At 39.4% G+C, this 24,052-nt stretch overlaps 1 protein-coding gene across 9 annotated transcripts in view; it reads right to left on the reverse strand.

The window, feature by feature from the left end:
- TTLL5 (tubulin tyrosine ligase like 5) overlaps positions 1 to 24,052 on the reverse strand; it is a 123,664-nt gene that overhangs the window by 58,894 nt on the left and 40,718 nt on the right. For all 9 annotated transcript variants that reach the window (XR_010440525.1, XR_010440523.1, XR_010440526.1 and 6 more), the window contains 11 exons: positions 23,947 to 24,009; positions 22,978 to 23,016; positions 21,918 to 22,063; positions 20,659 to 20,950; positions 16,545 to 16,665; positions 14,840 to 14,986; positions 12,584 to 12,675; positions 9,637 to 9,770; positions 8,906 to 9,019; positions 8,136 to 8,543; positions 6,545 to 6,729 (listed from right to left, as the gene is read on the reverse strand). Coding sequence is in view for 5 of the 9 variants with exons in the window: in XM_064714805.1 (XP_064570875.1) it covers positions 6,545 to 6,729; positions 8,136 to 8,543; positions 8,906 to 9,019; positions 9,637 to 9,770; positions 12,584 to 12,675; positions 14,840 to 14,986; positions 16,545 to 16,665; positions 20,659 to 20,950; positions 21,918 to 22,063; positions 22,978 to 23,016; positions 23,947 to 24,009 (1,741 nt within the window). In the remaining 4 variants the exon portion in view is untranslated. The remainder of the gene's footprint in view (positions 1 to 6,544; positions 6,730 to 8,135; positions 8,544 to 8,905; positions 9,020 to 9,636; positions 9,771 to 12,583; positions 12,676 to 14,839; positions 14,987 to 16,544; positions 16,666 to 20,658; positions 20,951 to 21,917; positions 22,064 to 22,977; positions 23,017 to 23,946; positions 24,010 to 24,052) is intronic.

Here is a 24,052-nt window from a genome sequence, read left to right on the forward strand (position 1 = left end):
AATACACACGAAATAAAGACTTCATATTAAAGCCTGGTATAAAAGGAAAAGTAGATAAGCCTTCATCCATCTGTCCATCAAGAAAGGCCAATAGCTTACGCTAGGTACAGGTAAAAAACCCCTCTTAGCTCAGCAGTGCAGAAGTCACAAAGTAGTCAGTAAGATCTCTACATCAAAAAATCAAGGCAAGAAAGGCAATAAAGCTCCTCTCCAATGAAATGGGCTTGCTGAACGGTATCCCTCAGGTCACCTTCCCCAACTCACTACCAACATACCTGCCTTGTTTCCACAATAGTACTGTCACCATCCTAGGCTCATGCAAGCCAATGGGCAAACTGAACAAGAACATTTCAGGAAACTGAAAAACTGTTTTACCATGCACCATTAACCACTACACTGCACACATTGACAAAGACATAATCACTCTGTAAAAATAATTAGCAAGTATCCAAATGACATAACTAGGGAAATCACCAATTTCAGATACTTGGTTCCTCACAAGTGTCTCAGAAACCCCCTTATCATAACAAAAAGACTGACTACAGTTAAGCAATGTGACAAAGAAAATCCCATAAACATGGAAGCAGCAGCACAGCACATGCTCTTCAGTATAAAAGGTCAGTTCAGATCAACGGCCCCGCAAACTGACTATCCTGTCTGACATGTTTCAGAAGATGAAAACAATTTTGGTTTCTATGCATTTAACAAACATCTTATTGATAAGGCAATTTTTTATTTCTGTAAACCCTAGGGATCTATCATTTGCAAAATGCTCATTATTCTGTCTGATGAAACTATGGCCTACTAATTTTTCAGCTTTCACAGTATCCCATTTTGGGAAGTTTCAGAAGGTAAATTCTGTGACAATAACTATTAACTTTCACTATAACTTTTTACTCCGATATCTTTCTGCTAAACTGAATATCCTCCTCATATTACGAGAAACATGAATAAAATAAACCTTATTTACCTTGTCTTTCATTGCTCCATGTAATTCCTTCACACTTATCTCCTCCCTCAAAAAACTTTGTTTTCACCATCTCATTAAAACAGCATTTGCAGTCAATAATTTTAAACACAGTTATTTTTCCTAAATTCACTTTAGAAATGTCACCCAGAAGTGAAAACAGTTTTGAGGGAGGTTGTAATTGGTGCTTACACTAAACACAATATATTCTATCTTGTTCCTAAAACACACTAATCATTTTTCTTTGCTGAATTTACTGCTTAAGTCAAAACACGTATCTGCACTGAGTTTTCAATGAAACTCAGAAACAATTTTTTTTTCTTCCCTAAAGAAATAAAGTTTAGATTAATCATTCAAGAGGTCAAAATTATTCCTTATCATATAGTCAGTTAATTATAAACACTGAACTTCATCTGCCAGTGTCTTGCCTAATTAAGGGAGCTCTTAAATTTCTACTAGTTTTGCTCATAATAATCAAAAAAAGAATGGAAACATAGTGACAAATTCGCAGGAGGTAGGCTCAAGTTTAAGTTTACAGCACATGCCTAACTTCATTGTAACTGAACACGAGACTCTTCCAGCCCACATTACACTGAAGGTAACAAAAAATTACCACATGTAGTAAAAATGAGCTGCACAAACATGGATGAACACTACAGAGTAGTTCATCTACTGTAAATTTACACCCTATATTACCTGGCAATAACTTGCTTTTAAACTCATTCTTTAAGTAATAAAATGCCTTATTAATGCCCTTATGAACCTCCTCCTTATAAACCTGTAATTTTACATTGGATCATGTACATTCCGTATTATGCATCTTCAGTTATCCCCTTGCTATGGCAAACTGACTATTATTTTTTTTTTGTTTACTTTTTATCTGTTTTTGATCTGTAATAAAACTTCCTTTATCATCCCACAGACACCTGTCCATCTTAACAGCACTTGATGAAAGCTTGTCAAAAACCTTTTGGGAAGTTTGAATATGAACAAGCTAAACTGAGCGCTGTTTTTCTCAGTTCAAAGAACTCTAATAGACTGTACATAATAGATAGGACATAAATAATTACTGACTTTCTTTTGGCCATTGGAGATCAGACACCTCCTCATTAGCCTACTCAGCCCGTGCCTTACCAGGTTAATGCTGGACCCTCAAAGGCACATTTACCAGAGATCTCTGTTGCTTGCTCCCAGACACATTGGGTAGCTAATGAGAGGGACACCCTTCTATTTTTTGATGCTGTAGAGTAACTATAGTCAGACTGCACATACTGCAAAAATCAGGCAGCGTCTGAAATGTACAGTATGGACAGAGGTACCTAACTCCCACTGCTGTCATGATCTCAAAATGAGCTTTTTTATTAGACAAAAAAGCAAAATAGTAGAAATACACAACTTAATGAAAGGCAAAGTGTTCCTACACACTTTGTGTGACTGTCTGTGAGGACTGAAAACCGAGTACAACAGAACAAAACTGCACATCAGGAAGGCTTTACCTTCCTACATCTCCATCGCTCATATACTAAGAATTGTACATGTTATGAGTATATCAGTGTGAAGTTCCTTTCTGATCTTCCAGAGGAGAATGAAAAGGTCCAACAAAAGAGAAAGCTGATGTAAACACAAAAATCTTGTTTTCTTCAGAGAACAGATCTTAAACATCTTTTTCAAAGTTCATCAGATACTTAAAATTTGCCCTTTGGACATTAGTACTTTAGTAGTAAATAATAAAGTAGTATCAATAATATCAATAAAATTATATCAATTAAAAAACCCTCAACAATAAACTAATTTAATACATAGACTAGAAAACAATAGTTTAAAAGAGGAAACACAAAACAGGTGCTTTGGGCATGGGTAGAAAACAGTGAAGAACAGCAGGGACTGGAGAGGGACAGAGGTGGATTCCCAACCAGAACAACACCATTCCAAGCACAGCTGCTGAGGCTGCATTCTTGGGAACCCCAGAGACCCACACTACTGTATGGATACCAGAAGCAATTCTCACAAAACAGGAACGGAAAACAAGCTTCCCAGCTGCTCTTGGAAGGAGGCATGTATTCCGAGCACCCCAGCCTACAAGACACAGCTTGGTGCAACACAGGGAACCAATGCATTCAACTCTCACATAGAAGTTCTTGCCCTTGGGGGAAAAAGCCCAAAACACACAAACCAAAAACCCCCACAAAAATACAGTCCACAGCAACACCAGTATTTTCAAGTCACTCTTTCATATACCCCCCCCCCCCCAAAATCAATGGTCCTAATCTTATCATGAAACATAATTAAATCCATATATCAAGTCCTTTTCATACCAGCCAGGTACTTTCCAGCAAGGTAGACTAACTCCAAGTTTCTGGAATGGCTTTAAACAAATGCACTATTTTTATTATTAGATAAGTAATGTTCTAATCTTCATGCCAATTTATTTAAGACTGCTTTTTAAAAAAATACTATCATATTTCAAGTGGTTTAAAGAGGTTTTACAGAAGTGAAAAGGGGGAAAACAATTCAGAGTTTCCTGTCTAGAAATGCATAGAAAAGTAATGCCCTGTTTAATTAAGTGATCCTGATATGAGCCCTTTCTCTCCTCTCCTCTCAGTTTTCCATCCCTTAATTCTCCTAATTGTCCTAAAGCCATCAGTTTGATAACCCAGAACCCTCAAACCCTCCCATCTCAAGCCTTTCCCTCTTTCATCTCATACCAATAGTCTTTGACTTCCCAGTTCTCTCCAGGTGTTTACTAAATCCTCTCCCACGTGTTTCTCTGTCTCATCTGTCCTTGCCTTCCCCCTTGCTGGTTCAGGCCAAATCCTGGTCTGCCCAAATCTAAAACCATGTAGCACACCCAGGTAGCTTCAACAGTACCTACTGTTCTGCAAATCACTTTCCAAACTGCCAGCCTACTCTGCAATTCCTGCACTTCTATTGACTCAATGACCCTGCTTCCAATGTACATCCATGCCTAGCAGTTCAAAGTCAGATATCCTGGTTCCAGGTCCCTCAACAATAAGCCCAAGCCTTGCTGCCCTACTATTGTGTTTTATTGTATGCTGAAACCTCTTACTGCCCTGGTTGTCTTGGCAGCCCTGTCTTCTCACAAAATCCCTGGGCTCTTCTTGCAAGACAGGATTTAAAATCCAGGCTGGATCAAAAAATAACCAGAATGACTCTTTAACAACTGACAAAAGAGCAAAATATGTCCATGTGAAAGAAAAAAAAAGCAGAAGTAGTAACTGCATGCTTTAGTTATTGTACACTGGGCCTTGCAGCTACATCTGAACCTTCCAAAACATCACTGTTTCAAGTGTGCTTAAAAATAATGGTCTCGGTTTAGAAATTGCTATGTGCCATAAATTCAGTACTGAAGAAACAGATTGCCTTAAAAACTATTCTCAACTAAATTCAAATTTTCATACTAAGCAAACCTCAGATTCAGATTTCGTCTTTCCAAAGGCATTATTTAAAAAACATGGCCAGAAAAATCACAGCAGAGAGCAGATGTCTAAAACTGAATGGACACAGGCTCAGGAAGGAAACTCTTTGTCAGACAGAATTCCAGCTCTAAACTTCTCATTGGCTTAAGAATTCCTTTCTACACTGATCTTTTTCATGACAACAGATGACAAAGACATAACCCAACAGGTTTCTATATTTCACTACTGAAACCAAGTCTGTGCAAACACTGCATATTGAACACAAAATAAAGCAGAGTGACAAAATCAGCAGTGTCTAGGAGCTGAGTGTCTACTGTTTGCTTGTTGCAAAGCAAATTAGCACCATCATTTTCCTACTATCCAATTCCCACCTCTCATTTGGGCAAGTATCTTGGAAGAACCCAGAAGCAAAAGCAATGCAGACATTTACTGCAGCCAATACATTTCCAGGCTACCCATGCACTTCACAGCCACTTTCCCTCCTGAGGACACCCATGGAGACTGACTGCTGGCTACACAGGCTTCAGCTGCCACCAGAGTATGCTCCTTTGCCACCCAACACAGCTGTGCTCAGGAAACTGCACCAGCCTTCCCATGCAGATCTTTCTGAATTCCCCTCTTAACTCCCCCTTTTATGCTTTGTAATTTATCTAGGAGTAACTAGCCATGGTAGGAATACAGGAGTTTAGGAATAATTTCATTTTTGCAGCTACACAAATGGCTGCAAGAAGACACAATGGGTTCTCTAGACAGACCTAACAAACCACAGAGTTGAAGTAGAAGGGCTAATGAATGACTTCAGGGAAAAAAGTCTGTGAACTTGTTTTTCAAAATTCTTTTCTGGAAAGACTGAAATGAAATAGATACGTTTCAATTTTTCCCCCCTGAGTACTTGTTTAGATAGTATCTTCTATCCAAGGAGGTAGTTTCCATCATACATTTAGCTTTCAACAAATCAGCATTTCCTGAATGAAAATGTTTCACCATCAAAGTTTTTGAACAGTTTTACTGACAATATTTCACTTAAAACCAGCTGAGAACCAGACTGATAGCTCTAAGTATTACTAGACAAGCAAACAAGAACAAATTGTGTAAATAGGATCTGGCCTTATGCAAGAGCAGGCCTCAGCATCACCAGTACAGCTGGTGCTCACAGCCTCTCCTGAGTCCATCAACAAGATGAGACTTTATTATTTGACATATCCTTTAAAAATTAAAGGCCTATCTGCAAAGAAAATCTATTCAGCTTCCTAAAGTTATAAATGTAGCCCACATTTTGAAATATATTTCCAATAGCATAACTAGTTATTGAAAATCTAAACATAATAAAATTGAAAGAAGCAAAGAAGCAAATACCAGCAGCTGTTGCAACAATTAAACATGCCTCAGAAAACTCAGCAAAATATAACCATTTAAACAGTAATTCCAAAATACAAGAATCAAACTAAGACATTCAAATCCTCCGTCTCCAGCAAGTTACAGAAAAAAAAATTACTGTCCAAGGCAAAGTGCCTATGCTAGAAAATCTGCAGTTGGCATCTTAATTAACTGAGAAGTGCTCAACTTGAACACCTTTGATGAGTTCAACTATAGCATAGTATAAAGCAAGAAAAATGTTTCTGTGTAGCCATTTAGGACATAATTCAACATGAAACAAGAAACCAAGTGGAATGCTACCAGAATTCAATCATGTATCACCAGGTCTGACAAAAGGATTATCATGCTAGTAAGTATTTCACTCTGTCTTTACAGCGTTATTGGAATACAGAATTTACATCAGAACCCATTCTGCAGACTTTCATTGCCAACACTGTAATGACACACTGGAGGAACAAGGAAACAAACTGCATGGAAGCACAAATCTGAGAAGACTTTGGTCTATTATCTAGTAAGACAAAGCACAGATTCCATTTTTTGTAACATATTTTCTAATCCTCTGCCTTTTCTCCTATGAAATGACTACAAGACATTCTTGTCAACTCATAGAAAAAAAGCAAATTTTGGTGACTGTAAACACTTTGAAACAACAGGACAGAGATGAATTTTCATGACATTTACTGCATGCAGCCTATCTCAGCCAGCCTAGTGCTCACACAGAACTTCACTCTTGCACAGGGACTCTAGTTCAGTGCTTACATACCTGCTGTGTAACGAGACTGACGTGGCTTGGTGGGGAATGCTGGCAGGCTGCTTGTTTTTCTGCCAGCTGCTGCAGTTCTGCTGCTGCCACAGCGTGCCCCTGACGTTTGGACTGGGCAGGGTGTTCTGCATCCTTGTGCATCCTGGCCAAGCCCATGCACGGCCCGCTGGAGCTGCGATGGAGACCTACCAAACAAACATTGCCATGTGCTCCATGAGCAAGTGTCACACCTCAGCCTGCTGATCACAGACACACAAAAGCAGATAAGACACCAAGAAGAATACAGAATAGATATATTCTGCATGAGTAGTGCCCAAATGAACAATTAGCAATTCCAAACCCATATTCTCTTTATTACAATGTATCTAGTGGCACCCAATTCCAGAGATGTTGGCAGCTCTTACCCAAGTTAAAGCTGTAGTTTTTCCTTAAAAAAAAAATTGATCTCTTTAAGTAAGCTACTCAGTTGGGAAGTAAGATGTATTTTAATGCTGATGGGGTTGTCAATATACATACAGCAACCCTAGCAAACTGACCCTGACACACAACCTAGAACAAATAAATACCATCAAAATACAAAATTAGTATTATCAGGAATCACAGCTGTTAGCGTGTATGTGGCTCCCAAAAGTTTTCCAATAGATTACAGTCTGCATGCAAATTCCTACTGTTTCTACTATGCTTCAGGTTCTTTACACTCTAAAGCTGCATTGCTTCAGTGAGTACTATGACAGCACGATAGATCTCTAAATTTAGGTTTTGGGATACCCTTGGAAATGGCAGTGCTAAAACACCCTAGAGAACAAGATATTGTAATGATTCATTGAGATCCTTCTTTTCTGGAGGTCTTGACACAACTTTAAGTATTCAACACTTATGAGGTTTCATTACAATATTTCTCTGTTTGATAGACAACCAGAGTACTAAGAACAGACAGACAGGACCTCTGCTAATGAAAACAACATTAAACTCACTAAAGATAGATGAGCTCAGTAGCATAATAAAGAAAATATACAATACTTAATTTCACAGCTCTTTTTGAACAAGTTCAAAGGCAGAGTTCAAAGCACAAGGCTGAAGGGAGACCTTACCACTACAACTACCAGAAAAGAGGTTTTTTTGAGGTGGGGGTCAGCTTCCTCTCCCATATAACAAACAACAGGACAAGAGGAAATGACCTCAAGTTGTACCAGGGAAGATTTAGATTGAATACTAGGAAGAAGGGTTGTCAAGCACTGGAACAGGCTGCTAGGTAGTGGCTGAGTCACAAACCACGAAGATAATTAAAAGACATGGATTAAATGGAGCTCTTAGGGATCTGGTTAATGCTTGGTAGCATTAATTGTTTGACTTGGTGATCTGAAAGGTCTTTTTGAACCCAAATGATTATATGATTGCCTGTTCATTTGGTCAATAAAAGGGCATCTGCCTATCAAGGGCTGCATCCTATACTCCTGCTTTCTGTAAGAAATTTAGCACCATCCAACAAGACTCAATTCTGGAAATGTAAAATTTCTACCTACGCCACAACAAAAATTTACACAGTCTCTGTACTGAACTAGCAGGTTATTATGAATCCCAGAGCACTCACCTATTTTTGCAGAGGGTATTTGGGACAATCTTTGGCTGTAGATTTGAACAGCTCTCTGAAAAGATGAGAATGGGCCAATGGTGTAGTTACCAGAACGACGATGTAACCCTGCAAGGCTACAAGTCTCAGTGGACACCGAGTTTGTGAGGACAGAAGAGCTGTCAGGAGCTGTGCTCTGCAAGGAGTGCAGTGGGGGTGGGGACTGAATCAGCCTGGGACCAGCTGCAGGAGCCGGCAGTGAAGGCTGACCAGACACCTTTGGATTTTCAGAGGCTGCAGGCTGAGGTGGCATCCAAGAACTGGTACTTCTCTGCAACGTGGCACCAGGAACAGAGGAAGAAGCATCAGGAGGGCTGCACTGAGGTAATTTCACTTCGGCATTTAAGGAGAAGGCGAGTCCTTCTGCAACTATACAAAGATAATGAACACACTATATGAGGAAAATCTGCTTTTTAGGTCCTTGGATAATATCAACACTTCAAATGCCTGCACTCAGACCCACTGAAGCCAAAATGACCTCATCTACCAGCAGAGACAAGAAGAGGCTCTACATAATAAATACCTCCTTTCAAAGCCTGCCATATCTAGTTCATCCCCCCCAGGGAGGGGCAGCTAACTCTTTGCCACTACCTACTCTGCAGTATCTTGTGTTTAAAAGTACAAACTGGGCATTTGGATCTCTGTTTGAACCCAAAGGTTCCAACCTTTCTTTAAAACAGTAAATGCAGTAAATTTTTTTTTTTAATGATTATTTAAGTCAGTTCACTTACAGCTTGATTTATTTTCTTTGGGTTTACAGCCTTTTAGTGCTCCTTCTGCAGACAAATCTGCAACTGAACTTTTGGAGTGATCGCCTTTTATGTTTTTCACCATCTCAGGATGCTCTACAACAAAACCAAGGAGTTAGGAAGTAGAACATTGCAAATCACTAGAACAATGCTGCAGAATTTACCCTTGTTGTGATTGACTTTATTGCTAATAGTTCCTGTAGACCACAGAACTTCATTGATGACAATTATGCTGTCATGTATAGTAGCATGGACTATTAGATACATATGGCTAGCACACTCTTCCTTCCACAGAATGCCTAATTAGGCTCAAATATACAGTCTCTGCCCTCCAATGGATACACTCACTGCAGGCAGCAAAATTTAAGATCTTGATTTCATTAATCCCTTACTTTGATTTCAGGATTCTCTGTTCATTTCAATTCTTATTGCCTTCAGTTTGCAATTTTCAATTCAGTCATGAACTACCATATCTAGCTCCTTATAAATGCCAGTCTAAGTTCAACCCATTTCACTTCAGGAAAAGAAGGCAGTAGTGAAGCTACTACAGACTTCACAGAAGACCGAGCTAAAAAAGAAGAAAAAAAACCAAAAATATATATAACCTCAGAAAACCTGAGTAATATTGTGGAGAGGTTGTTCTCTTTTCATAGACATAAGTTAAACTAGATTTGTCTGGACAACATCATCTCAGAATTGCCTCCAAAACTTACCACCTGGGGGCTGCTTCTCTAACTGGTGACTGCTGTTGCTGTGTTTTGTGGTTGTGGATTTTGTTCCTAGGAAGACACTTGCTGATTTGTTTTTCTGTGTGTAAAAAGTCAGTACCTCCTCCAGGTCACTTTCACTGCAAGGAGACAAGAATGGATGCAGAGTGAGGACACAGCTTTTCTGCATTCGTGTAACAATCAAAGACAATAAACATTAAGGAAACTGAAGAGTAGAGCGGGGCAAAAAAAAGGTGACACTTGACAAGCTAACAATTTGCTCAGTTCTACAGGGTAAGAGCAAAAGGAAGGCAACATGCCCGGTTAAACCTGAGATTCCCACTTAAATACCATCTTCTTATGCAGTAGGAAATCCCAGGCATTCAGGAGCCTTCCCAGAATAAATAAAGAGCAAGTGAATACTTCGAACACATCTGGGGAGATGAGCTCAGCATGAGAGATTCCATTCACAGCTAAATTTGTCAATCTTCTGCAGGTGCTCTTTAGAATGAGCAGCTATTTTCTCATGAGAGAATTCAGCACAGTCTCTGTTTTACAGTCACCATTAGTAGTTTCTGTTCAGCAGTAGGGGGAGAAGAGGAAAGAAGGCAAAAGCTTCTTTCCTCTTAATTAGCCAAAACTGCAGGACCACCAGAACAGTCAATATTTTTGGGAAACTCACAAAACTCGCATATGTTTCTCATTTTCCTTACAAGAACAAAGTGGGACAGCCCCAATATCCTAAACATCTATTGGTCCCAAACCAGTATCAGTTACTTGGCCATTCTTATTAGAGCTTGTGCAAGCTGTAGTTCTGGTTGTTTCATATCTAAAACGACTTCCTTTTGCTTCATAGTGTTGCCTCAGCATCAGCAAGTAGCTGTATGGCATGGCAAAGACCAAAGCAAGTACTCTAGTGCCATCAACACTACAAGAAAATGTAACACAGGAGCATAAAGTAGCAGAGCAGCAGTTAGAATCTTTCAAAATATCCTCTGAATATCACAATTGTAACTAGCCTTAGCTAGTTTAAGCTTTGGTAAAAAACAGGTCTAAAGCTGATACACTGAAGTTTGCAGTATGCCCTGAAGATCCAAACTTCACTTTTATTCTGGAAAGTGAAAAGTGAAAAGGAAATCCAAGAATGAGAAGTTGCATGTGGAAAGCTGCTTTAAGCTTTTATATTAATTTATCAGTATGTATGTGTTTTTACAATGCACTGAGGACGTTTAGAATCTGTGGTCATAGCATACATAAAACTAAATACAATGACATCAACATGATACCAAAGTTAAAGTCAATAAGACCATCTCAATTAAGAAGCAACATTTATTACCCATTTTCTCCACTGTTGCATTCACTGTACTGCAGAATGAACACTTGAACTGGAAATCTATCCCCTTTGCTTGGTTCCAAATGACTTGCTCACTGATTTAAGTTTGAAGCACCATGCCAAGTAGTGTCAGATATCAGTTTTCAAACACAGCTCATACTTCATAAGAAGCAGAAAGATCATCCCTAGAAATCATGTGATCATGGGCAAGCTATTCTATATCACTCACTCACACAACCCAGCAAAAATCTCCAGCCCCAGCCTAGACTGTGCATCAGGCCATGACGGCATGGTAGTCAATAATATAAAAACAGAAGAATTTGCAGATCAGTTCCATGCAGCTATCTCTTATCATTTCTGCTGCAAAAGGGAAAATTACCTGCCTGGGACACAACAGATATTTAATGGCCAGAATGTTCAGAGACCCAAAAGCCTGGGCCCACATAATATGCATTTCTAGCAAGAGCAGTAGATCTATGGTGTATGGCAGTCAGGCATCTTTATCTGAAGATTTTTCTGCAATCCTGTAAATCTGTTGCAGTAATGACTCCATCAATTATATTAGCAAAAGGTAAAATACTTGTTTTAATAAGAATGTATCAAGACAGACTGAACTTAGGATGCCTCAGCTACCACCCACTTCTAACAATTCACTATTAGTGCTATCCAAAGAGAGAAAGAAAGAGCACTTTAATAAGCAGTCACACAAAAGAAGTGACCATAATCTTCACAGAAAAAAGAAGATGGACGCGGAAAAGGCAGGTAAACTCTGTCCAGATATTGACAGGGGTTCTTGCCTATATAGGCATGTCATATATTGACCAAATAATAGAGTCAAGAGGAATTGCTTTTTGTCCTCAAGAATCAGAGATTTTGAAAACATAATTGTGGTTCACTCAATAATTTCAGACCTCTCCATAGTTAGATAGTTATAATACCATTGTTTTTCATACAATGCTACAGGCCCTAAGGAATACTCAACTATTTTCAAAATATGCTTCTTAGCAGACTTTTTAAAGTTTAAAGCAGATAGAGGGCACTGATAGAAAATGCTGCCTTTCCACTGTGAAAGTAACTGCTTGTACTGAACTGCCTTAGCAGGCCTAACTCCCTTTCTTGCTCATCTCAGAAAATCCAGACCTGGAAAATTCCTGAAGAGAGGCAGCAAGCATGAGATTTGTTTCTGAGAGCAGAAACTTGAGTCAGAGCTGTAACAACTGTTCAACCACAGCAGCTCCAGATCATCTGAGCAGCAGTTCTAGTTTCTCTCTCCTTCTGAAGTACTGCCTTATTTGGTTCAGTATCTCAGGAGAGGAAACCATTAACTCACCAGCAGCAGTTTGAAATTTACACAGGCCAGGGCAACCACTGCTGTCCTTTGGGAAGTGAACTTGATGGTCAAAACATCTACTGTATGTTCTTCCCTATGCACCAGATGCTGATGTTACAAGTGTATGGTTGCTGGAAGAGACAAGAGAAGACAAGCTCTCTGTCCCTCAGCAGGAAAAGGTCTTACAGTTAATAAAGGTATGTAGAGGCTTTAGATCAATCAAATCATCTTTAGAACAAGGCTTCAAGGCTGAAAGATCATTTGTCAAGGGGAATTAAATCTATTCCTACCTTGCTCTGGCGATGAAGTTCTCAAAATCTTGAGAATTCACTCCCTCCTCCTCTTCCTTTTTTGATTGTTTCTGAACCATCAGCTCTGTTTCCTGTTAAGAAGCAGTATCAGTAAGTGTCTCTATGTTCCATGGCATAGCTACAGCTCCTGGAATACAAAATCCAATTCCATAGGAGCTAAGAAAAAAAGAACATTGCTACATGCAACAACATGAATGAATATAGAGAGCCCCAGAGACAGCATCCTAAGCATACACTAAAGCCCATTCCTCCACCTGATACAAATGATCTGCTGAGAAAAGATCAAGTCTTCAAAAATGCGTGCTGTTCCTTCAACTACACTCTTTGCTAGAACATAAGGAAGTATGGAAGGGAAAAAAGAAAAATCATTCATTACAGATATAGGGTCCCCTCTCCATTTTGTTGGTCCTGCCACAGAGCTCCTCCAAACAGCTTTTATCAATGCATTTGTCACAGAAGTACACAGACAGAAGGAGGGAAAAAGTATAAAATTAATCTTAAAGAAACTGAAGGATGTCTGCAGAAAAATCAACAGATTTTCTACTATAAACTAGGAGTTCTCTTGAGTTAATTTCTTCTGTCAAGCAGCAAATTGAGGACTTACAGACATACCAAAACCCCACTGCTTTAGCAAAGACTAAGAAAGTAAAATAGTACAGCCTATGGCAAATGTGCCTATACACTGAAATATACTGGAATAAATGATAAGCCTTTGTGAGTGAAAATGGGAGCAAATTTTCAGATACAGTCCATTTTACACTAGTAGAACAGGTTGGCACTAGAGGTTGGATTGATACAAACATATCTGTTCCTTAGAAAAACCTTCAGACCTGCCTGAAATACCAGTACCAGTTTAAAAACTTTATCTGACCAGACTTGACCTCCACTTCATTTCTTCCTGTTGTTACCCTGAGCATTCCCAGGAAAAAAGGGTCAGGTACATATTTTAATACATAATTCAAGACAGGGAAGGTAAAGTCAGTTTGGGACATCTTTACCATTTACTACTTAAGTAAAAGTCTGGATAATATGTGATGGGTTTAACTTAATTTACTGGAGCTGTATTACTCTGTGTCATTATACCTGATATACACTGGCAAGTATTGAATTTGCCATTTAATATATTAAATCTACTCATATTAAAACTGAAGTTACAAGTCAATGAAAGAAGTCTGTATGCTGGAATCCAAAATCAAAAAGCCTCACAGTCTAACAGTTTCTCAAGGGTTTAAACACATATGCCCTGAAACCTCAAGTGATATGTTCTCACTTGTTTTAACTGAGAAAATGTGTTTATGCACTGATTTATTACCAGCTACAAAGCTTTATTTTGTGAATTTACTCAAGAGCTAGCAGAAAATCCTAATGTTTGAATACAATTTGAGTGGAAATTATATCCAAAGCAGTTGCATTCTTCACTCACCACAGAGCCACCCAAGTGCTTTGTGGTTCCTCCTAACAGAGTACTTCAGTGAGCATTAGGCATACAAGGCACTCCCTGGAACAGACCTGGTTCAATACCAACCTTGATTAGACAGATCAAGTTACCAGATGTCAGTTCTGACAAGGCAATGTAAGTGAACATCCTCTCCTAACGAGTAGAAGCTTGAAGGCCTCTGCACAGCTGCCTCTGAAAGCTGAATTTCAATTATCCTTGTTCTAACACTGAAGAAATGCTAGGGGGCAAAGGAAAGGGGAAGCTGTCCTTGCAGAAGGAAGATTAGGTTGAAACCACTATGCTAAGAACAACACCACCTACATCTAATAATGTGAAAATTATTTAAATTAGGACCCACAACTCCTTTACACTGAGCATGCAGAGTACATTACTACAGATATGTAGCAGTCTCTCAGTATAGCAAGTAAATAGTAAAATACGTATTTCATGCTGTTCTGTATAAAACAAAATATCTTTAAAGAAGCCCCATAAAAATAAGAAGTGGGAAGAGGCATTACAAAGCATTAGAATCAAAGGCAAGGCAAAGAAAAAGCACACTGCCAGTTAAATTCCACTTCATTTCAGCACTTCTTTTTATGCACATAATTACTGGCCTGCACATATTATGTAATAATATTGTTGTCTATCTGACAATTTCAACAAAGTACCATTGTTGGATGCACAGCTGCAAGCAGATCACGTAAATAACAGAAGAGCGCCTTCGAAACAGCCTGCACGAACCACTTTGTAAGAAGAAGAGAGGAACCAAAGAACCCATTTCAAAAAGTGTAAGTCACCTTGTTGTAGCAGATGATGAACTCGCCCAGCTGGCGAGCCAGGATGCGCCGCCTGTCCGTCAGTCCTACGTGCCGGCTGGGGAGCAGCAGCCTCAGAGACGGCCGCAGGTTGCTGGCAGCTCGCTTCAGAAAGCGGATGATGAGGTCCTGCAAGCAAGAGATGGAGTTAACAACGTGCTGTCTGCAAGGTGTGGGGAGAAGAGAATAGAAACACTACAGCAGCTAAGGACTGGCAGGAACTATACACATTGTCCTGAGAAAATGAGCTGAAACTGGCAGGCAAAGGCATTCTGCAATATGCACTTTTAATACAGCCCTATAAATCCAATGTGGGGGAGAAAAACAGTGGTCTTGCCTGAAATGGGTCAGAATTCTGAACACTTAGGAAGTGTTTGTCTCAAAAGCATAGCAGATAAAGGAAAAAATAACCAATCAGCAAAATGCAGTGACACACCTGTAAAGTCCAGTATCTTAGGAGAATGTTTCCAAAATCCCACATGCAATGTGTTAAAGGTGGCCAGTGGAAAGCGTACTGACATAAAACTCTCTCAGCAGTACCACAGGAAAGGGGATCTTGGTCAGATATCTCCACTACAATGCCCCATTTCATCATTTTTCAACTACGTGCTATTGCCACATCCTCTCCACAGCACTAGATGTCTACATCTATAGCCATATAATTCCAGTCCCTCACCAGGTCTGTTTGACCTCTGGTGGGGGAAACATGGCAAGGCAGATCCTAAGGCAAGATGCATCCTGTGGGTATTTTGAACCCTTTCTGTCTTGCCTCTGGATTTGCTTTTGCTCAGGAGCTCTGCTAATGCATAAATGAGCAGCCTCACAGCCAAACTATTGGATTTCACAGCTCGCCTCTCACTGCCATTACTCCAGGCTGGTTTGATCTGTTATTTTAAACATTAGTCTTTACAGTACAGCAGACAAAGTGACTCTCAAAAAGCCCGTTTTAATTTCCACTTGGAAAGAGCAGAGGTAACATTTTCCACTGAGTTGAATGATTATTCTTGACACACAATTTTATCTCTGAACTACATTTTCCCTGCAACACACACTCAGTGAGAATATATGCAGAAAGCTCAAGAGCTTACTGTACAAAGCTCTTTTAGGAAGGTTTGTGAAAGGATCCGGGATTGCTGAGCTTTTTAAAATACATACATATCAAACACAGGACTTCAAAATATTGCCTTGAAAAGTCTATCACTTTTGCTTTCTCTTCTCACTGGCTTTTACTTTAATTTCCTCTATCTAGAATGCAAGTAAGATTCATAAACACAGATGTCTGGATATATTACAACAGTACATAAGAGAAAAAGCTTAACTGGGTACCTGTTCTATTTGAACAGACGAAGGCTTTGCCTAATGCAGCACAAACCAGATCCTAACAAGTACTCTCAAAGAATCTTCTAGAGAAGAATTCAAGAGCAGGTAAGATCAGAAATCTCAGCATGAGATCTGAGGAGCCTGAATGTCAGAGTCTAGTCATTAAGAGCTGTCCATCATTGCTCGGAGGTCTGTTAGCAGTCCTACCACATCGGTATATTAAAAATACAGCGCTGGCAGCCAGACAAAGATGAACAACCATCATCACAGTTGGACTTCTGTACTTGCAAGAACAGGAACTGACTTCAAATGTCTCAAGGTAGATTCCAACTTGGCTTTTCAGCCTGGCCAACACAAAGCTTCTTACCATTTGCTCATCCTCTTTGGCAACCCAGGCAGGATTCTGGATCTGTTCACCAGCCTCCTTCACCAGTCGGAGCTGAACGTGCCGTAGATAGGCAGAGAAAGCTGCACGAGCTTGAATCTTGCTGGGGACAAAAAGAATCAACCAGTTGCCTTCAGAACAGGAATGGAAAGAGTTACAGCAGTGAGGCACAGCTTATGAACCAAAGTACAGTCAGCAAGGTCCTCCTAAGTGCACTAATGCTGAAGCTCAAAGAAAGGAGAATCCCTTCACCCCACCAGCATTTTCAAGCAGACCTTCAGTTCACCAAGATGGGGTGGTAGGTATTGCAGGAGGTACACAGGACAATACACATTCTCTCAGATAAATTCTAAAAATGGAATGTTCTTCCTGCCTTTTACAGCCTTGGTTACTCTCCTCTAAAAGCCAGTAACGTGGACATCAGCAAAACCATATTTTTAAAACAAATTCAAGGCTCTACTGGGCCTCTGTTTTCACAAACATTTTGAACACCACAACAACAGACCATAAAATAAACAAAGGGCTTGGTACTGGTGCCAGAGTTATAACAAAGGCCCTGTAATTCCCATTAGAAATGAAAGAATTAAATCTGTGAAAGTGAGCTCTTCCCCTGCTAGCTCAGGGATACAAGCCAAATTTCATTGAGCAAGGCACCACTGAGGAATGAGGGAACATCAGCAAAATCTGCTGTGCAGCTGGCTGAACATGTTGGAAAGCTGTAAGCATGAACTGAGGAGAAGACTGGGAGGGACACAGCTTCTCATCCCCTCGCAATAGTAGCCACTTTAGTATATGCATCTGTTGTGAGAGAAACTGCTGAAAGCTCTGCCTAATTCTGTTCATTGTCCTCTTGGTCCAAACCTTATCCTCAAACATGCTGCTCTCCCATCCTCTGCTCTTCCTCATTGTTTTCCCCACAGTTGCTAGAAGCTTTTCATAAGGATATAGCAGCAGATTGACCTTAGTGTCAGCAACAGATTTCCCTTTCTATAACAGGAAGTGTCCTAATATGCTCTGTAGAATTTTAAATTTCATCTTCAACAAATTAGAGTTTTGAACCCATTACTTTCCTGAAATATTATTCCAGAACTTACTGTTCTAATAAATAGGAATCTCCTTTCTGCCCAGCACAGCTTCACTTATGAGCAGATTATAATTGCTGTTTCTTTCTCCAGCATTGTCCTGTACCTTAAATATAATCCCTGACAGATCTCCCATCTTGAATGTTTTTGTTAACAGAGTTACATCCTTTCATAGTTTTCCTTTTATTAATGTGAACTATCCACATTTGCCAGTGTCCTTTAAAAAGCACCCACAATGGTGACATGATGAGACCAGCAGCTCACCTCCACCTGTGTTCCACTCACAATTTGCCTTCCATGAATATGGATGATACAATACTCCACATCAAGTCTCAGAAGTATGTCAAGTGATAAGCCCTGGAACACATTTGGTGTTTTCATGCATGCATGAGCTAGGACTTCACAAACTTCCTCTGATCAACCAGCATGCAAGATATTTTTCCTTATAATTAATTTCCAGTTGATGAACACCCAGCTGACAGAACTTCTGGTGTAAATTATTAGTTCTTATAAGCATCCCGTTGTACTCTGTGCTACTGAATTTCATCCTAGTTATATTATTCATATCCTCAAGGTCATCCAGTTTCTCATATGTAGTCCACTACTTTTTTCTCATGGTAATAACTCCCAAATATTTTCTATCAGCAAATTTCATTAGCACATTTGTACATTTTGTGGCATTATTGAATTGATTATATAATCAGCCTCAGACGAATTCCTGAGGAACCTCACCATATTTTTTCTACTTGTATTCTGCTTCTTACAAATATTCTCACATACTTATATAGTCCTTATGACTCCAGGGACACAAGTCCTTGAAATGCTATTAAAACCTCTGTGCAGCAATTAAGTCTTTCTGGCTTATAGGTCTAAAAATTTCAGGAACATTATGTTAGTGTTACACAGAAATCATACCATAGCAACACTCAGAGAGATCAACGCATCCATTTAGGTAAGAATTGAAGCTAAAATAAAATACATTGGAAGTATCCATGTATCAGCTTAATCATCAACTTTTGATGCTTTTGGAAGGTCACACAGGGCCAGAGAAGGGCTAAGCCAATGACAAGTACACATCCTGTTCATAGCTATACTGCAGCAACTATACATGGTTACAATTTCTGTCTTCCAGGAGCTTCAGTGAACTCCAGAATGCAGAGCAGGCCTTGTAACACCTCTGAGCTCTGCATGCTACTAATCACTACATCTACCTTTTCTTTCTACATGTGTGGAACACTGGGAGAACTCTCCGAATCCCTGCTGAGAACTGATACTCTCTACATCAGGCCACCATGTATCAGAAAAAGCTCTCACCTTGGCTTTCTAGAGCTGCCAGTTTTGGTGTAGGTACAACTCAAACATCTCATGACCAGTTCAAGATTTCTGCTTGATAAGAAGCCCCCATTATCAACATCAGCACAATAATACAGGTCTTTGCCTGCACCTGAAATTTCTGACTAAAAACTACAGAAGGCTTTTGTTTAACACTGCCTCTCCTTTTGTGGGGGTGATATTGAAACCTGAGGCGTTAAATTCAGAAACAAGTAACTTGCTTTTCATTTTACTTCCTTGGGAATGGCAGAGTTGGGGCAACAGGTTTTCTTTGACTATAATTTCTTTACCAGTAACACCCAAAGTGTGGAAGACAGATATTTCCTCATCAGGCTGACTAAAGGAGAGAAAAGTCCTACCACTTACAAAAAAAACTGACTAGAATAGGCCTGGTTTTTCTTGGATAAAAATTTTATTCAGCTCCTCTGCCTGTTGAGCCCATAAGCAAAGCTTACATCAATGACATCCCAGATGGAGCCAAGCCCAACACAATCTCAGAACAAGAGGTCACCACAAGCCTTATACCCTTCTGTGGGGAATCCCAACAGTGCTGGGTGCTGAGCAAGATTCTGTCAGGAACATCAGACAGAGACTATGTTCTTGGCAGGAGTCAGTTCTATATATATATATAGATATAGACACAGCATTGCTATGTTTATCCTCAAAAGAGGTTTCAGAATCTTCCCTGTCACAGCAGAAAATGTCCTTGCCTACAATAAGACATCAGAACAATCCCCAAAGCTATTGAATAATTCATAGTTTCTCCCAGAAACTAAACTAAGAAAGCAACAACAAGAAACATTTTCTCTACCTCTATTTTTCACAGAAAACATAACGCTGCTTCTTGTCTAGAAGATGTGTAGTCTTCCTACTCAGGCATATGTAATTGTCCTTTCTTTTTGTACTTTCTGTCCATCTGCAATTAGACAGTTTTGCTAACCACATTCAAGGGGAGAATCGTGTTTCAAAACATCTGGTTAAAACCTTGCTTGGTGTTTTTCTATAGAATCTCCTCCAGTACATCTCTTTTTTTCCAAGAAAAAAACATGCATCAGAAGACACTCTATTCCACACTGCCCTACTCAACAACATGCAATGAGATGTTTCAGTAATTTGTCATTCTCAAGTTACTTCCTAATTTTGCTCTCAGAAGGCCATGACCTTGAGCAAAGATTACTACCACAGGGAAAAATTCTATCATCAAAAATAAAAGCACAAAATGAGAAAACTGATTTTACAGAGAGACAGCACTGAGATACTCCTATCCAACCCTTCCTGGATAATTTAACGTATGTTTATAACCACTTCTTGGCAAACACAAAGAATGAGAAGAAAAAAAATTAGAATTCAGTAGCAGACATCCTGCATTAAGGCAAAGAGACATTTTAGAAGCCTGAGCTGACAAAGAACAGCTTACATCATCAGATTAAAGAACAGCAATGGAAACTATAGGGTCATGCTTTACACTGATCCAACAGGTCAGGCACTCAGATGAACTGTCAGACTTTGCAATCGTCTCCCTTCTGTGCCAACAAGATGTTAAGGCAGCCCACAGTTAGACAAAAATCTAGGCCCTTTTCTAGGGCCTTCTTATCCCTTCACATTCATAATGTGCATCCTCCATATTTTAACTCTTATTAGCTTCAAGTCAAAACTAGAGGCAATACGCAGAAAATTCTCACCTCAAATTTCCTTGATTTTGAAGAATCTGAAGCAAGTTAAACTGAGGTTTTGAGTCTGGTTTTTTCAGAAACAGCTTTTCTCCATTTCCAGTTTTTTTGTTATGTTTTTTTGGTAACCTCTCCTTACAAGCAGTTTTCACAGATTCAGAGAGCTCTGGCTTGTTTTTCACCGGAGTGTCCGAAAGAGAGCAAACACTTCTATCTACGTCTTCATCTTCATCCTCATCCATCTCCTCTTCCTCCTCACCTTCCGTGTCGGACTTCAGGGACAGCTTTGTTGGTTCTGATGTGCCTGTAGTAGAGAAGAAATCACTTATGCTGATTAAGAAAAAAAAAAAGTGGAGAGGACTGTCTACGGCTCACACCCTTTGGTTTACCCCTAAACTCCTTTCTGCTAGGAGGACAGAACACTGCCATCTCAGAACACCATCTTAAGTATGACTGTTCTATATTATTCTGTCTTTCATTGTGTACATCAGTTGAGAAGTCCATTTTCCCAGTATTACAGAACACCAAGATTCTTGTTTTAGCCTTACAAATGAAAAAAGAATGCCCACACAAAATCAAAGAGGCAAAGACATTTTCCTCTATTTTTATCCTGATTCTTACATACATACTGACATACCTACACCCATACTTGAGATATATATACACACAATTTTTTGTATGCTGTGTGTCAAATAAAGCTACAAAAATCTAAACTTCCACATGAGCCAATAACGATTATAGAGCTTAAGACAGCAGCAAAAAACATCTTACAACATCCAATCTCTCCTACTGCAATCAGTATCATACAGCTACTAGAAAGAGTTTAGATAAAGGCAGGAACAGTCACTTGTGGGGATCATTCACCTTTGTACCCTTTTAAGTTTTTCCAACACCAGCTTGGATAAGGACTTCTATTCCCAACAGCTTAAGAGTCACAGCTGTCTAGGAGAATAATCTGAAAGATCCCATCTTTCTCTGAAAAGCTGAAGAATTACAGAGGCACACATACTGTTGAATTCTTTACCCAAAATGCAACAAACAAGCTCATCTCTAAGTAAGCACCAATTACCTTTAATCATACACATGGAAGTGTGGGAATGTGGGAATGAAATTCAAGGCACTAAACAAAATAGAAGCTCAGAACTAGAATGAAGTGAAAACTATTAACATTTGAAACAGAACAACCCCATTCACACACAATTCAAATGAAAAAGTCCTTTGCTTGCCTTTTATTTTACCAGCTGCTCATTTAAAACTCTAGCCATGCATACCTAGTGCTTTTGCCTGTGCCGCTCCAACCTTGCCATGGTATCGCCGCCGCTTCCGTAACTCCAGTGAAACGAGCTTCCTCTCATAAAAGAGAGCATGAGAGCCCACAACTTCCATCCTCCTATCCAGCCTTCCATGGAGACCTGCTCTGGGAAGCACAGTACAGAGATATCCCTCAGTCTCCCTTTATCTTTCTCTCCCTGATAACACAAGAGACCAAACTTCAAGAAACATTCCTGCTGATACACGGAAGAAAAAATTACCATCAGTCTAACTCTGCCTGTAAATGTTTGAGGAGAGTCTTGTACGTACTCCACAGAACATCACCTCTCAAAGCTCCAAGACACATCCACCTAGTGTCACACTTTCATGACTGAGCAGCCTCTGCCCATCGTGCAACAGCTCAGGGCACAATTAACATTGCAAGAGTACAAAATAGAGAAGAGGAATGGAAAGAGAGCATGTTTACATGAATCTGGTTGTTTGAACCATTTATGTAGACAGCTTGTTCTCCACTGATCAGATACAAGCATTTTAACATAATAAAAGTGGAAAATGCCAAACTTTCTACAAGTTTGACCTAAGACAAGGGACAAGGAGCCCTGCCAGATTCCAGAAGGGAAACATCAAAAGTAACAATTTTCTGCCAGTGCACAAAAATCCAGAAAAGTGCTCCCCATGATATAAGTGTAAACAAGCATAGAAAATGCTTATTGTTTCATTTATCATTTCAGTTCTAATGAAGTGAATATATGAGTATATGAAGTCCAAATCCTTGTGCATGACAAGATCTTTCAAAGAGAGCTCAATGATAAGGCTTATCAATATGATAGGAATACCAAAGTGAGAAGTGTATGAGGAGAAATTTTAAGATCCAATGAAAACATGAGCTCTCCATATCTGGGTATATTCTTTTTGCACTGTATTTATGTTTCTAAAGTTATTTTCATGGATTTCAGGTAGGACAGGTGTTGACTCACAACCTGGAAGATGAAGCTAAGGAAATCTAAATTTATAATAAATCCTACAGAGTATACATTATTTAATTAAGAAGCTATTTACCGGGATCTTCCAGTGAGGAACTCTCTTTTCGTCTTGCTCCTACATAGAGAAAAAGGTCAAAAATTACTCTCCATACCAGATCAGCCTTGATTAAAAAGCCTCCCTAGTCTTTCACATGTACAATGTAAAGACCATATTTACAGAATTGCTTGTGAGTTCTATCACAAAGAAGAAAAAATTAAAAGGGCTCCAAAAGAGGAGCCCTGAGCAGCTGTACTGCAACTGATGCCTGCATTTGTCTGGCTTAAGCTGGAGAAGGCATCATTTAGAAAAACTCTTTAGACACATCCCTGAACATACACAGAGAAAAAAAATTGTACAGCACTGATGCTGGAAGAACTTCTGTAAATACTGTCTCCTTTCTCAGTCACCTTGTCTTTACTTAGTAGTTACTTCATAGTGGATTTCAAATTTGCACAAGAAGAAATGCTGATAAGGAAGGGCATTAAACACACAGTGAAAGACACTGCATACAACTCTCAGTGGAAGCTCAGCTAGGGGCATGAACTGTTCCCACCACCACCCAGAAAAAGAATCATCAAATCATGACTGCACAGATCAAGACAGGGATACTAAACCATTGGAGAAGTCAATTTCAGGGTTTACTGTACATGAAGACAAACTTTAATGTGATTTGAAATTTGAAACAAAAGGTAAGCCACGACCACCTATAATCCTTTCATAAAGAAAAAAATCATCTAAGAGCTTGAAGTTTTTTCATGCCTATAGTAATATTAGTACTTCAATGATTCCCATGCCTTTTGAGTATTGTCCTTTTTGCCCTTGGTTCCGAAAAGCAACACATAAATATACGACCAACAATCATTTGCACACTAGAAAAGAGATGCACAATTATCAGCACTCCTATAAATCCCAGACTTGTGTTTATAACACTGGATAAATGAGGAATCAATCCTTTTCGTACTGTTTGTGCCCTTTACCTCTCTCCCAAACAGAGAAGCTTTCTACCTGTCCTTAAACAGACGTGTAGCCAGCATGTAGTTCATTGATGTCTTGTGCTCTAGAAAAGATCTAGGAAAAGGAAAAAAAAAAAAAAAAGAGGATTATCAAGACA

This window comes from Zonotrichia leucophrys, chromosome 5, assembly GCF_028769735.1.
Source record: "Zonotrichia leucophrys gambelii isolate GWCS_2022_RI chromosome 5, RI_Zleu_2.0, whole genome shotgun sequence".
Taxonomy (NCBI): domain Eukaryota; kingdom Metazoa; phylum Chordata; class Aves; order Passeriformes; family Passerellidae; genus Zonotrichia; species Zonotrichia leucophrys.